Here is a 15130-nt window from a genome sequence, read left to right on the forward strand (position 1 = left end):
ATAGCTGTTTTACCTTAAGAGCTCGGCCTTTCACAGCCATCGAATTCCAGCATTCTTCTTTGATAAGTTCAGCCAAATATCTCTTGGCTAGGTTTTGCATCTCAACATCCTTTCTTATCTTGAATAACACAAATGAAGGGAAAAAAATAAAAATAAAAATGTGGCCCCTTAAAAAAAACTTCAATTGTAAATTCATTAACTAGATGCTCTTGGAGGGGGGACAATCCTGTCATCGAGAACCCGAAGTTTAGTCTGGAGGCTTAAGATTCCCTTCCTTGAGGATAAGGGTGTAAACACAAACACCACTGAGGGCAGGCAGGTCCTACACAGGAGCCAAGGTGGGTGTGAGGGCAGTTGCAGGGCCATGTGGCTGGATACCTAACATACACATCACCACAAATCTGACTGGTTGGTGCAAGGCAGTGAAACAAATCCACTGTGCCAAGTTTTCTCGTTTTGTTAGAAAAGTCTCAAGTATCTTCATGTTGGCTTAATTCTTGTCGATGCATATTTGAACTGCCAGTTTGTGACCTCTGTTTTGGGGTCTTTACTGCACTTAATTCTTCTATTATTTATGCCTACCATGAAATGAATGTTTCACTACAACTGGGGACCATATGATGTAACTTTTCCCATTTAGAAACACATTACCTCAATTGGTTTTATCTCCTTAAGTGATTATATTATTTAATATTTTGGAGTTCCGGTCGTGGCACAGTGGTTAATGAATCCGACTAGGAACCATGAGGTTGCGGGTTCAATCCCTGGCCTTGCTCAGTGGGTTGAGGATCTGGCGTTGCCGTGAGCTGTGACGTAGGTTGCAGACATGGCTCAGACCCAAGTTGCTGTGGCTCTGGCGTAGGCTGGCAGCTGGAGCTCCGATTCGACCCCTAGCCTGGGAACCTCCATACGCCGCCAGAGCGGCCCTAGAAAAGGCAAAAACAAAACAAAACAAAACAAAACTATATATATATATATATATATATATATATATATATATATATATATATACACACATATATGTATTATTTAATATTTAAGTGATTAAGTATTTTTATTTTAATAAAGTTTATCAAAAGCTGATTATGAAGGTGACACCTAACAATCTTTAGTCCTTAGGGTCCTCTTCAGAACCTTTTTTGCAAAAAAATTTTTATTGAAGTATAGGTGATTTACAATGTTGTGCAGAAACTTCTTTAACACAAAGTATTATAATACAAATCCTTTGTCGAGAGAACCATTTGCAAACTAGCCGAGAAGAATATCTCCCTAGTTAGAAAATGTCTTATTTTCTTATTCATTTATTAACTCATTTATACTTATTTTATTCATTCTCTGAACAAATACTTTGTTTAATTTGCATTTTTTAATTTTATCCATTGAGTTAATGGCTAATACAGTTTCAAATTGTTTTTTTCTTAAATAAATAGCTGTTCTGCATATCAAATGTTAGAACCTGCCTGATTCACAGGTCCCTCCATACCTCTCCTTGCCACTCCTGAAGCTATTTGATCAATCCTCCAGAACAACGCTAATACTATGTCCAGGTGGTCATTACTAGGCTTGGTCTTTTCCCTACTGTTGAGGTCCTTGGCTGGGCCTGGCTAGTAGCCTGCTCTCTTTAGGACTGGGATGTCTAGCTCTTCCCAGGGACTAGTATTCTGCTCCCAGCTGGGTTTATAGTACCATCTGCTAACACTGTTCTGTGCTGGACTGTCTGGTCCACCATCATGACCAATGTAGGGATGATATCTCTTCAAAAATTCAGAGCTCAGGAAAAATCAACAAGGTGCAGGAAACAAGCACATGAAGAGCCTTTCTCTGTGCCAAAGTCTGCCTCAGAGGATCAAGGAGGCTCCTTGAGGGATATGCTGGGACCTGATAAGCAGCAGGGGGGAGGGGGCATCTGGGCAGAGGTGTAGGGTAGAGGTCGGGTGAGCAGGGGGGCTTCATCAGTGGTCAGTAGGTCAATAGCCCAGAGGAGCAGGCTCATGTGGTCAGACATGAGCTTGGAGAGAGAAGCAATGACTTCCCCAGAGTGAGGATGGGGCAGGCACCTAACACAAACTCATTTTAGATAGCAAGATGAATGGGCTGGGAGAAGCTGGTGCCAGAATAGTTGGGGCCACTCCAGGCCTGAGTGAGGCCAGGGCCAAAGAGGATGAGCCAAGAAGGCTGGTGGGCAGACTTCCTGGCTCAGACTCAAGTTGTGGGCTCTTAGCCAAGAAACTCTAGTGCCTACGCCTTAGTTTCCTCAAGTGGAACAATAACCTACCTTTTTGGATTGTAGCAGCAATCAAATAACATTCAAAAAGCCCATAGATTGGTGTCTATCTGTTATAATAAGAAAAAGGGATCATTTCTAATAGCTTCCTGTTTTATATTTAATAATAAAAGCCAAGTTCTTTTTTTTTTTTTTTTTTTTTTTTTTCCTGCATCATGGCATGAGAAAGTTCCTGGGCCAGGGATTGAACCTCTGCCACAATAGTGGCCCAAGCCACTGCAGTGACAACATCAGATCCTTGATCTACTGAGCCACACAGAATTCCAACAAAAGCCAAATTCTTTACCAAAATATACAAGGTCTTCAGAGCCAGCCTCTGCCTACCCCCACCACCACCTCATTCCACGAGGCTTTCTCCTGTCCACTGTGCTACAGCCTTTCTGTTCCTGAATTACTCTGAGCAATTTCTACCTCAGGGCCCTTGCTCTTGCTGTTCCCTTTGCCTGACATTCTCTTTCCTCAAAGCTTTGCACAGCCAGCTCCCTCTCTTTTAGTTCTCAATCAAAGTGTCACCTTTTAAAAGCTGTCTTCCTTGACCACAGAAATAGATCCCCCACATCTATCATAGCATCCAGTTTGTTGCCATCATATAATATGTTGAGATTTGTTTATGGTCTGTGTTCTCCACTAGATTAGTGCCATGTGGATGGGACTGTCTTATTCACTGTATTCCCAGCACCAACAGTAGTGCCTGGCACAAAATAGGTGTTCAATAAATGTTGCAGAATAAATTAATGGATGGGTGGATGATCATCCAGGTAAATTTTATGTCCTTGAGTTAGTCCCTTGAGGTACTCTTGGTATTGACTCTGTTATCCAATATACTCCTCTCATTTTCAGTCCCATGTCATAGGCTACTTTGACAGATCTGCCTAATTTTTATATCTTCACTCTAGTCATTAATAAACATATTTAGCAGGAAAGAGTCCTGGGACATATGACTGGAAATCTCTCTCCTAGAAACATCAGTCAAATAATCAGCCTCTTTTTGGTGTAACCAACTGTAACTTACTTAAATGTCCTTGAATCCAGCTATATTTCATTCTCTTGTTCAGAGGGAAAATGTTTTTATACTTGCAAGTCAAAAAATCAAATGTACTGTGCGCATTGAGAAAGAGGTTGCTTAAGAATATTCTATGTAAAACACAATTATGGCTTTTACCTAAAATAAAATCCATAGGAGTAAGCAATGTGATATAATTGTAACAAGGCAGTGGAAAAGATGAATTAACAGAATTATAGTAGCTAGAAAAATGGAGGTTTCAGTTTATGCTTTTCTCTAAACTGGAAATAGAATAACTGAAATTCTTTTGTGGGTGCCACACAGGAATCAAATGAAATCAGAGGAAAACTACATGATGATGAGGAAGTTATTGACACTGCAGTATATGACAGTCCTAGGAGCTGGGATAGTTGGCCTAGACAAGAGAAGATACATAGGAAACACGATAACTGCTAGTCTTCTCTAACCGTCTTCAGAGTGGCTGTAGAGTAGATATGCTCAAAGGGTGGAAGAAAGATTTCAACTCTAATCAAGAAAGGGCTTACTAAACCAAAAATGTTCAAAGTTGTCACCAGCGGGCTGAGATTTCTAAAAGTGTTCAAAAACATATGGTGGAAGATGGTTGGCATGAATGTCATGGGGGAAAGACAAACATTGATGTCTGGCTGGTCTAGATGTTCTTTCCCCTAACTCTCAAATTCAATATTTTTCTGACTCATCGTATTTCAATGCACTGTTTTCTTTATTCGTAATGCTGGAAACGTTTTATTACTTGCATTATCCTGGAACAGTTCTCCTTCCTGTTTTCTTTATTAAATCTTTGTAGTGCTTAAATAGATTTTTCCATACCTTTGCCACTTCTTCCTCACTTTTATGATGGAGCCTTTCCAGCTCTTCAAGATCCAGGCCAAATTCTTGTTGCTCTAATTTTGCGATATTGTCTACTGCTTCATTTTCTTCCATCATGTCCAGAACCTGAATTTTCCAATAGAAAAGGATGGACAAGTAAAGAATTAAACTCTATGGAGATGGTTTTCTGAGTCTCTTGAGACAGCAATAAGAAAATATTCTGTTTATCTAAATGTAACTATCAAGTAAAGAATTAGGTTATAGGATTATTTAAGTTTTAAGGCTTAATCCATAAAAGCTCATTCATCTAAAAACAACAAAAATATGTAAACATCAATTTACTGAATGATATTAAGGAATTATATTTAGGCATGTGTTTTCAGAGTTCTTATCTTTCAGAGACATATAATTAAGTAATTCTTTTCTTTTTTTTTCTTTTTTGTCCGCACTAGTGACATGTGGCAGTTTTCAGGCCAGGGATCAAATCCATGCCACAGCAATGACAATGCCAGATCCTTAAACCACTGTGCCATCAGGGGAACTCAGGGACATATCCTTAAATGATTAAAGGTGACATAATATGACATCTGGGATCTTTCAGGACAGAGGAGAGTAGATAGCATAGAGAGGAAAATAATATTGGCGACTCTCTCTCTCTCTCTCTGTATATATATATATATATCTGAACATTTTTATAGTAAAAAATCTTCAAAGGTTTATACCTTCAAGAAATAAAGGGACAAAGGAAACACATTACAACATATATGACAAAATATTAATGTCTTCAAAATATAAAGAGCCCTTACAAAAGTCAACGAAAACAAAGACAATATGATTTTAAAAAAATAAGGACTTCCTTTCCTGCCTCAACCTATAAAAAAAGAAAGAAATGTATAATAAATCAATAAATCCAATACTGTAATTTAAGAGGGGGGGAAAAAAGGACCCTTTAGCAGTATGGAAACTAATATCTGAAAGACGAAAATCAGATGGATCTGAATGATACATCATAGCTGCAAGGGCCCCCCAGACAGCACTCAGCAAAAGGCAGACTGAAATACTTGCTGAAGTTAGATCTCCTACATATCTTCTTCCCAGGCTTGCTGAACTAGTGTGGTGGAATTATAATAGGGAATTTCAATTATAACTATGAGCATACAATAATAAAAATAGATCACCAAATGTCTGGAGAACTATAAGACCAATGAAGAGAAACAATACATTCAGCCAAAAAAAAAAAAAACTTGTTATGCAAAGAAGAGTTTATTAAGCAAGAGGAGTAGAATTTTATAGTAACTAGGGATGCAAAATATTATATCATAAAAATAATCAAGATATTATGGAACTTAAAAGTTTAATCTTTGAAATAAAAAATTCAATAGATGGTCTGAACAGCAAAATGGACACCAGTTGAAGATAATTAATGATCTGTTAAGAGTCAGTTAAGAATTCTCCCTGGGTGTAGGAAAGGATGAAGTAATGAAAAATGTAAAAATTAATGTATATGACATATCTAAGTACCCATTACTAATATGACTTTAAGAAGAAAATAGGCGTTCCTGTCGTGGCACAGCGGAAACCAATCCTACTAGGGACCATGAGGTTTCGGGTTCGATCCCAGGCCTTGCTCAGTGGGTTAAGGATCTGGCATTGCTGTGAGCTGTGGTGTAGGCTGCAGATGCAGCTTGGGTCTTGCATTGCTGTGGTTGTGGTGTAGGCCAGCAGCTGTGGCTCCGATTTGACCCCTTAGCCTAGGAACTTCCATATGCCACAGGTTCAGCCCTAAAAAGAAAAAAAGAGAGAGAGAACAGGGGTCATAATGTTTAAAGAAACCATATGGGAGAATTTTTAAAAGACTCAATAAAGCATGAATATTCAAGATTCAAAGAGTATAACAGGTGTTGAGCAAGCCCAGGTCTAGAAACAGAAATGTAGGGAAGCTTAAGAACCAAATCCTAAATATTTCCAAAGAGGAAAAGAGTATCTCCAAATATTTCCAAAGAGGAAAAGAGTATCTCCAAATATTTCCAAAGAGGAAAAGAGTCTGAAGAATCAGACTAATAGAAGAATTCACATCAGCAATATTGAATGCAAAAATACAATAGCCCAATAGCTGCACCACAATGGAACTTCCTAAAAACATTATTTTAAATTATGTAACTCTGTATTGTTTAATTTACAAAAATGTAAATACATAACTTTGACAAAAATAAGTATTAAGCAAGACAGTATTTGGGAAGACAGGGAAAAAAACCACTATTTATATTATTGTATGGTACATGATAAAAATTATACCTTATTAATGTGCCCCAGAAAACTGAGCTTATAGGCAGAGAAAAAAAAAGGGGGGAATATAGTGCCACATGCTGTGTTGAACAAAATGAAATTTAAAAAGTAATTTTAGACCAAGGGCCAAATGTATTAGTATATGAAATCACAACACTTACAGTTTTAGCAAGCGCTTTGATTTTTCTTTTTATCTCTTTCCTTTTGTTGGAAAACAGTTTAACCTCCTTTTTGATGGCCTAGAATGGAACAAGCACATCATTTAAACAAGCAAAAGAGATGATAGATACATAAGTACATACATAGATATAGAGACAGCACTTCTCTAGAAACAGAAATGAAGAAATTTTTTTAAAGATTAATAATATAAAGTGTACATGAAATAACAGAGCTGCAATAGTTTAAGTCTAAAATGCTACTGTGCTACTCACCACTGAAGCAACTTGGAACTGATGTCAATTATAAAGCCAATACCAAGAAAATAATTTAGCAAAAAAATAAATAAAGTATAGTTGACAAACTATTTTATTGGGAACTAGAGTGAGAAGAGATAGGCAGGCTGAATCCAGACACAAGGCGCCACCTACATCTGAAGCTACAATGTCTCCTCTCCTTTTCCTGGCCCACCTCCCTCCCCACCCCCCTTTTCTATGGCTGTGACTGCAGTATGTGGAAGTTCCCAGGCCAGGGATCAAACTCATACCACAGCAGTAACCAGAACTACAACAGTGACAACACCAGCTCCTTAACCTGCTGAGCCACCAGGGCACTCCTGTGGTCTACCCCTTTTATTTAAGCCAACCTTGTAACATCCTTCCAAATGCACTTCAGTATGAGGTATCACAGTTCATCCTTTGCTTTGCCTTATCTGGACAACTCTTCTTGGGTTTCATATTAGCCTACGTACAGTGCTTAAAGCTCATATAACTTAATCTAAAGATTGAGCTTTGTTTAGGGTGTTCACTTGCTTTCAGGAAAGTTATATTTGTATGATGTAATGCTCTGCCAAGTAGTATTTCATTCTATTTTCTAACTTTCTAATGGGCTTTCACAGGATACTAATCTATTTGGCACACCTACAAAGCATTATTTCAAACCTCTCTCATATTTTATAAATACCTCTTGGCTCTTCTGTTGTATCCAGGGAATTGCCTCTGTATTACCAACTTGGACTAATTCCTCTTGCGATGAGTCAGTGCTTGACCGCCTATTCTCATGTATCTTAGAAGAAGACAGACATTTCTTAAATTGAAAATTCATCAAGTTCTCCTCCAACCCTGCTTCATTTAATTACTTTGAGTCCCTCTGCACTTGTTGCATTTTTAAAAATAGCACCAAGCATTTTGCCTACTCAAGATATGTTTTGTTAATTTAATTCCTTCCAGTCTGCCCTTACATCAGCCACAATTTTCTCTGAGAAAGCAGCAAAGATGAGACAGGTCACACGCTCATCAAATCACTCTCTGCCTTCTTCCTTTTACTATAGACAAAAGCTTCTGCCTATCAAGGCCTGCTCCACCATTGTACTTAGGATCTCAATCTTTTTTCCTCCTTCTTGAAGTCTTTTAACTTGAAAAAAAAAATTCCTGCCACTCCTCTGCATCATCCATTTCTGCCTTTTACTGAATCTTTATCAACAGTATCCAAACTTGCTCTAGGATCTTCCTGTCCTAGGAAAGCTACTCTCCGTTGACTACCACATTTCCCTTTAGCTTCCACCCCATTTAGGTGCTCCCCTTTGCAGCAAAATATCTTGTCATACTCTTGTGGTTCTCCTGCAACCTCACTGGCCATCCCTTCTCAGTCTCCCTTGCCTCCCTAAACTGTTCTCCGAAGTCTCTAGAAGTGCTCTATCTTGGTCCATTTCTGTTTCTCACCATCCACTCCTCCATGATGACATTACCTGGATTTATGGCTTTAAATTCTATTCATATATGTATGCCCTTGACTCAAATCAATATCCCAAGTCCTGGACTCTCCCCAGAAAATCTATCCAATGGCCTACCTGGTATCTTGTCTGGATGTCAAACAGGATTCTCACACTCCAGCTCAGGGAACTGACTTCAGATTCCTTTCTTTCTCCCCACAGTGGCTCTCCTCCCCACAGTCTTGCCCATCTTGGTGAGTGGTACCTTTTTCTACATAGTTCTTCAAGTAAAAAAATCTAGGAGTCATCCTTTAGTCCTTTCTTTCCCTTTCCTGCTATGTCCAATTCATCAGCAAGTTCTGACAGCTCTCCCTTTGCAACCTGCCTGGAATCTACCACTTCCTCACAACACTCTTCCACCTCCATCACTGTTACCTGGACCTCCTAACTCCTCTCCCTGCTTCTACTCTTGCTTCCTACATGAACCATTCTCCACAGAGCAGAAGTAATCATTTCAAAAATGTAAATAAGATCTTGTAACTCCTCTGCTCAGAACACTTTCACAGGTTCTCGCTGTATGTAAAATTAAGTCCAAACCCTGCATGGTTGACAAAGCCCTTCATCATCTGGTCTTCTCCTACCTCAAGGACGTCATCTCCTACCATGCTCTCCCTTGTTCATTTCAACTGCACAGGCCTTTTTTTTGGCCTTTAAGGTGCAAGCTCTTTCTCCCTCGGCCCTGAGTACTTGCCCCTCCCTTACACATTGCTTTACTCTTTTTCTCCCCTCATTCTTAAAAATTGTATTGAAGTATAGTTGATTTCCAAGGCTGTGATCATTTCTTCTGTGCAACAAAGTGATTCAGTTATACACACATCCATGCTTCAGATTCTTTTCCCACATAGACCAACACAGAATGTTGGGTGGAGTTCCCTGTGTCATACAGCAGGTTCCTGTTGGCCAAATGTTCCATATACCACAGTGTGTGGAAGCTCTTTTAAGTGAGCTCACAGCTTAAGGGTCTTCTCCTTGGAGGAGCTATTTCACCCAAACACCATCACACAAACCCATTTATATTCTGTAAACAGATCTTATTTACGATCTATTTTTTTCTTATTTATTGATAAGATATCTATTTCTCTCTTCTCACCCTCAACCCTCAATTAGAATGTAAGCTCCATGAGAGCAGAAGCTTTCCCTATTTTTTCATGAGTGTTTAGGCCGAGCACTTTGTAGACACTCAACAAATATTTGTTAAATGATTGAGTGAATAAATGTTCTCTGACTAGACACATCCTAAATAATGCATGTGATATAAAAGTATAGAGAGACTAGTTTGAACAAGCACCAGAACTGGTAGCAGATTTTTTTCAAGCAAGCCCATACCTTGTACTATGGTTTAAATAAGATCTAAGATGTAATATTTGTGACTGCTTTAAAGAAACCTGAATATTTTATCTTAAATGAAGTAAATGCTCTTTTTGAAAATCATGAGATACCTGAGCAAAGAGGAATATTACTAAAATATCTTTTAAAAGAAAACCACAAACTAATATCTGATTTAGAAAAAAAGAGGAAGGAGGGAAGGAAAGAAAGTAGGGAAAGAGAGAGGAAGGATCAAGAAAACTATATTGAAACTCAACTGTGTGTTCAGATGCTGATTCCAAAACCAAGGAATCTCTTTGTGTTATACTTAAATAATCATTCTCCTCATCCATGATGTTTGTTAGGAAAGTTAAAAGTTGCTGATTATATTCAAGAATTTCATTGGCTAAGTGTCCTCCAAACCGCCTATAAAAACAAACAAACAAACAAAAAAAAAACCACAGGCTACAAAATCACAATTTGAAAAAGACACATTTAACAGTATTATTTCCAGATACCTAACCATTTCTACACAAAGAAATATGTGGACAACTCTCCACATGGCCCTGTAGATTTGTAGTTTTAGTCTAAGCAAAGTCTAAATAATTTACTATTGTCTAAGCTAAGTCTAGTTAGGAAAGTAAATCTGTATGTGTGTACACATACATGCATACCTATGTCAGGTTTTTTAGGAATAAATAGCTTTTAAAGTTATCTACTATTCAGAATTGTCCTCATTCCTTATGTTTCTCCATCAGATGTTATGAAAGTGGGGACTGATCACTTCATAGGTCTTAACCGTGTCTTTTTATTTTTTGCATTTTAATGCCTTGACATCTGGGATCTTGATAATAACCTTGGAGGAACTGCCCCTCCTGGGTCCAGCAGTTCATGGAGACAGTAAACAACTTGCCTGGAACATACTCTTCAAAAGCAAACCCACCAACCCAGAGCCCAACTATCTCCTTTCTTGGGCTTTCACACTTGGGGCCACTATTTTCCTGTCCTAATCATCTCTGGGCCAAATACCAGACAACCAGGGGCAGCCACTGTGACCCAGGCCCCCTAAAATTATCCAAACTAGTCAATCCTAAGCCTGTCTGCTCCTTCGCACGGAAACCATAATAAAGACTCTTGCCCATGTTTTCCCTGCTCCCTCTGCCTCCTTACCTCGCTGGTGCTACCCTACATGCATGGCATATCCCCCCTCCTCTTGGGATCATTAGTATAACAATGACAGCTGTCTCCAGCTGTGTAGGCCTAGCTATAGCTAAATAACAACATCTTTATTTTAAAACACGATTATCATGTAAGGCTGCTTACTGCATACTGTATGTACCTCCATCTCAGGTTAACAAGCGTGCTGTCGTTTCTCCCATTCACCAGAATGTTTTGTCCATCCATTGAAATTCTCACTGACTGAATCCCGTGCCCCTGGTGAGAATGACTCCGACACCGAGCAAATACTTCCTTAATAGTTTTAGGAATAAAATGAAGAAATTACAAATGCAATTCTACCACATGGTTTTTCTAAGGGGGTTACGTGCACTTTTGCTTGTGGATAAACATTTTCTATTTGTTAATAGCATTTTAGTTGGTATGGAAATAGCCTCCTAGTAATACCTAGTGCTGAAAATTCCTAGTACAAAATTCATTCACCAGTACTGATTGCTCTCCCTTCTGTATAATGTGGAAGAAGAGGGATTATTATCACCAATTTATAATAGGAACCAGGCACAGAGAAGCAAATGGACTTGCTGAAGGGTACTAGAAGTCAGGAGAGCGGCCTTGAACAAGCAGTGTGGGCAAATTCGGATGCCTCCAAGGGTTAGGCAAATTCCCTTTATGTGCAAAGAGGCTGAGTGCGATAAGGGAAGGTGACTGGCACTGGGAAGAATGACAGGGGATGCCAATTAAACCAGTGCAAATAGAACTCAAACACATTAATAACTGGTACAAATGCAATGGTTTAAACTCTGACTAAAAACAGGGTTTTTTTTTTTTTTGTCACATTTGTTATCAACCATGGTTCTTTTAAAAACGTTTTTAGTGTTTTTGAATAGGCAATACATTCAAATGTTTCAAAATTAAAAAGCTATAAAAACGTGCAGTGAAATCTCCTTTCTGTCCCCATTACCCAACACCTCCCAAAGGTAATCAATATACCTAGTACCTACAATACCCTTTCAGAGTTTTTTAACGTATATAAGCAAATTTTTTTCCATTTTTTTTATTACTCAAATGAATTTACCACATCTGTAGTTGTATAATGATCATAACAATCTGATTTCACAGGATTTCCATCCCACAGCCCAGGCACATCCCTCCACCTCCCAACTGTCTCCTCCAGACACCATGTGTTTTTCAATGTCTGTGAGTCAGCATCTGTTCTGCAAAGAAGTTCAGTCTGTCCTTTTTTCAGATTCCACATGTCAGTGAAAGCATTTGATGTTGGTGTCTCATTGTATGGCTGACTTCACCTAGCATGATAGTTTCTAGGTCCATCCATGTTGCTAAAAATGCTGGTATTTCGTTCATTTTGATGGCTGAGTAATATTCCATTGTGTATATGTACCACATCTTCTTGATCCACCCCTCTGTCAATGGACATTTAGGTTGTTTCCATGTCTTGGCTATTGAAAATAGTGCTGCAATGAACAGTGGAGTACATGTGTCTTTGCGAGTCGTGGTTTTCTGTGGATAGATGCCCAGGAGTGGGATTGCTGGATCAAATGGTAGTTCTATTTTAAGTTTTCTGAGGAAGCTCCATACTGTTTTCCACAGTGGTTGCACCAATTTACAATCCCACCAACAGTGTGATAGGGTTCCTTTTTCTCCACACCCTGTCCAGCACTTATTGTTTGTAGACTTGTGGATGATGGCCATTCTGGCTGGTGTAAGGTGGTACCTCCTAGGGGTTTTGATTTGCATTTCTCTAATGATGAGTGATGTTGAACATCTTTTCATGTGTTTCTTGGCCATCTGTATGTCCTCTTTGGAGAACTGTCTGTTTAGATCTTCTGCCCATTTTTGGATGGGGTTGTTTGTTTTTTTGGTATGGAGCTGCAGAAGGTGTTCATAAATTTTGGAGATTAATCTCTTGTCAGTTGATTCACTTGCAAAGATGTTCTCCCATTCTGTGGGTTGTCTTTTTGTGTTGTTTAGGGTTTCCTTTGCTGTGCAGAAACTTTGAAGTTTGATTGGGTCCCATTTGTTTATCTTTGTTTTTACTGTTATGACTCTAAGAGGTAGATCTGAGAAGATGTTGCTGTTGTTTATGTTGGAGAGTGTTTGGCCTACATTTTCCTCTAAGAGTTTTGTAGTGTCTGGTCTTACATCTAGGTCTTTAATCCATTTGGAGTTTATTTTTGTGTATGGTGCTGGGGAGTATTCTAATCTCATTCTTTTCCATGTGGCTATCCAGTTTTCCCAGCACCACTTATTGAACAGGCTGTCTTTTCTCCACTGTATATTCTTGCCTCCTTTGTCATAGATGAGTTGGCTGTAGGTGCGTGGGTTGAATTCTGGGCTCTCTATCCTGTTCCACTGATCTATATGTCTGTCTTTGTGCCAGTACCATATGGTTTTGAGGGCTGTTGCTTTGTAGCATAGTCTGAAGTCAGGGAGCCTGATTTCTTCCAGCTCTATTTTTCTTTTTCAGGATGTCTTTGGCTATTCTGGATCTTTTGTGCTTCAGAACAAACTTTAAAATATTTTGTTCGAGTTCTGTGAAAAATGTGCTTGGTAATTTGATAGGGATTGCATTGAATGTGTAGATTGCCTTAGGTAGTACAGTCATTTTGATAATATTGACCCTTCCAATCCAAGAGCATGGTATGTCTTTCCATCTATTTGTGTTATCTTTGATTTCTTTCATCAGTGGCTTGTAGTTTTCAGAGTATACATCTTTTGTCTCTCTCTTTTTTTTTTTTTTTTTTTTTGTCTTTTTGCTATTTCTTGGGCCGACTCCCGCGGCATATGGAGGTTCCCAGGCTAGGGGTTGAATCAGAGCTGTAGCCACCGGCCTACGCCAGAGCCACAGCAAAGCAGGATCCGAGCCACGTCTGCAACCTACACCACAGCTCACGGCAACGCCGGATCGTTAACCCACTGAGCAAGGGCAGGGACCGAACCCGCAACCTCATGGTTCCTAGTCGGATTCGTTAACCACTGCGCCACGACGGGAACTCCTCATTTCTAATTTTATTGATTTGAATCCTCTCTCTTTTTTTCTTGATAAGTCTGGCTGAGGGTTTATCAATTTTGTTGGTCTTTTCAAAGAACCAGCTTTTTGTTTCATTGATCTTTTCTATGGTTTTCTTTGTTTCTATTTCATTGATTTCTGCTCTGATCTTTATGATTTTCCTTCTGCTAACTTGAGGTCTTGTCTGTTCTCTCTCAAGCTGCTTTAGATGTAAAGTTAGCTTGTTTATTTGAGCTTTTTCTTGTTTCCTGAAGTGGGCTTGCATTGCTATAAACTTTCCTCTTAGAAGGGCTTTTGCTGCATCCCATAGGTTTTGGAGTATCGTATCTTCATTGTCATTTGCTTCTAGGTATTTTTTAATTTCCTCTTTGATTTCTTCAGTGATCCATTGGTTGTTTGGTAGCATGTTGTTGAGTCTCCACGTGTTTGTGTTTTTTGCAGTTTTTTTCTTGTTGATTTCCAGTCATATAGCATTGTGGTCGGAAAAGATGCTTGACATCATTTCAATTTTCTTAAAGTTACTGAGGTTGGATTTGTAGCCCAGGATATGATCAATCTTAGAGAATGTTCCATGTTCACTTGAGAAGAATGTGTATTCTGTTGCTTTTGGATGAAATGTCCTATAAATATCTATTAAGTCCATCTGGTCTAATGCTTCATTCAGGGCCTGTGTTTCCTTATTGATTTTCTGTCTGGTTGATCTGTCCATTGCTGTAAGTGGGGTGTTAAAGTCCCCCACTATGATTGTGTTATTGTCGATTTCTCCTTTTAAGGTTGTTAGCAGTTGCCTTATATATTGTGGTGAAACTGTGTTGGGTGTGTAGATATTTAAAATTGTTATATCATCTTCTTGGATTGATCCTTTGGTCATTATGTAATGTCCTTTTTCATCCCTTAAAATATTCTTCATTTTAAAGTCTATTTTGTCTGATATGAGTATTGCTACCCCAGCTTTCTTTTGATCCCCCTTTGCATGAAATATTTTCTTCCATCCTCTCACTTTCAATTTGTATGTGTCCCTAAAAGTGAAGTGGGTCTCTTGAAGACAGCATATATATGGGTCTTGTTTTTGTATCCATTCAGCCAGTCTATGTCTTTTGGCTGGAGCATTTAGTCCATTCACATTTAAGGTAATTATTGATATGTATGTTCTTATTGCCATTTTATTAATTGCTTTGGATTTGTTTTTGTTGCTCTTTTTCCTTTCCTTCTTCTCTTGTTCTTTTCTGCCTATAGAAGTTCCTTTAGTATTTGTTGTTAGGCTGGTTTAGT

The 15130-nt window shown here is 38.7% G+C and overlaps 1 protein-coding gene across 5 annotated transcripts in view; it reads right to left on the reverse strand.

Annotated features, from left to right (window-relative positions):
* CFAP43 (cilia and flagella associated protein 43) overlaps positions 1-15130 on the reverse strand; it is a 128437-nt gene that overhangs the window by 32109 nt on the left and 81198 nt on the right. For all 5 annotated transcript variants that reach the window (XM_021072818.1, XM_021072821.1, XM_021072820.1 and 2 more), the window contains 6 exons: positions 10994-11124; positions 9933-10080; positions 7542-7643; positions 6584-6661; positions 4137-4262; positions 14-118 (listed from right to left, as the gene is read on the reverse strand). In XM_021072818.1, coding sequence (XP_020928477.1) covers positions 14-118; positions 4137-4262; positions 6584-6661; positions 7542-7643; positions 9933-10080; positions 10994-11124 — 690 coding nt within the window. The remainder of the gene's footprint in view (positions 1-13; positions 119-4136; positions 4263-6583; positions 6662-7541; positions 7644-9932; positions 10081-10993; positions 11125-15130) is intronic.

The sequence above is a fragment of the Sus scrofa genome, chromosome 14 (genome assembly GCF_000003025.6).
Source record: "Sus scrofa isolate TJ Tabasco breed Duroc chromosome 14, Sscrofa11.1, whole genome shotgun sequence".
NCBI classification, from domain to species: Eukaryota; Metazoa; Chordata; class Mammalia; order Artiodactyla; family Suidae; genus Sus; species Sus scrofa.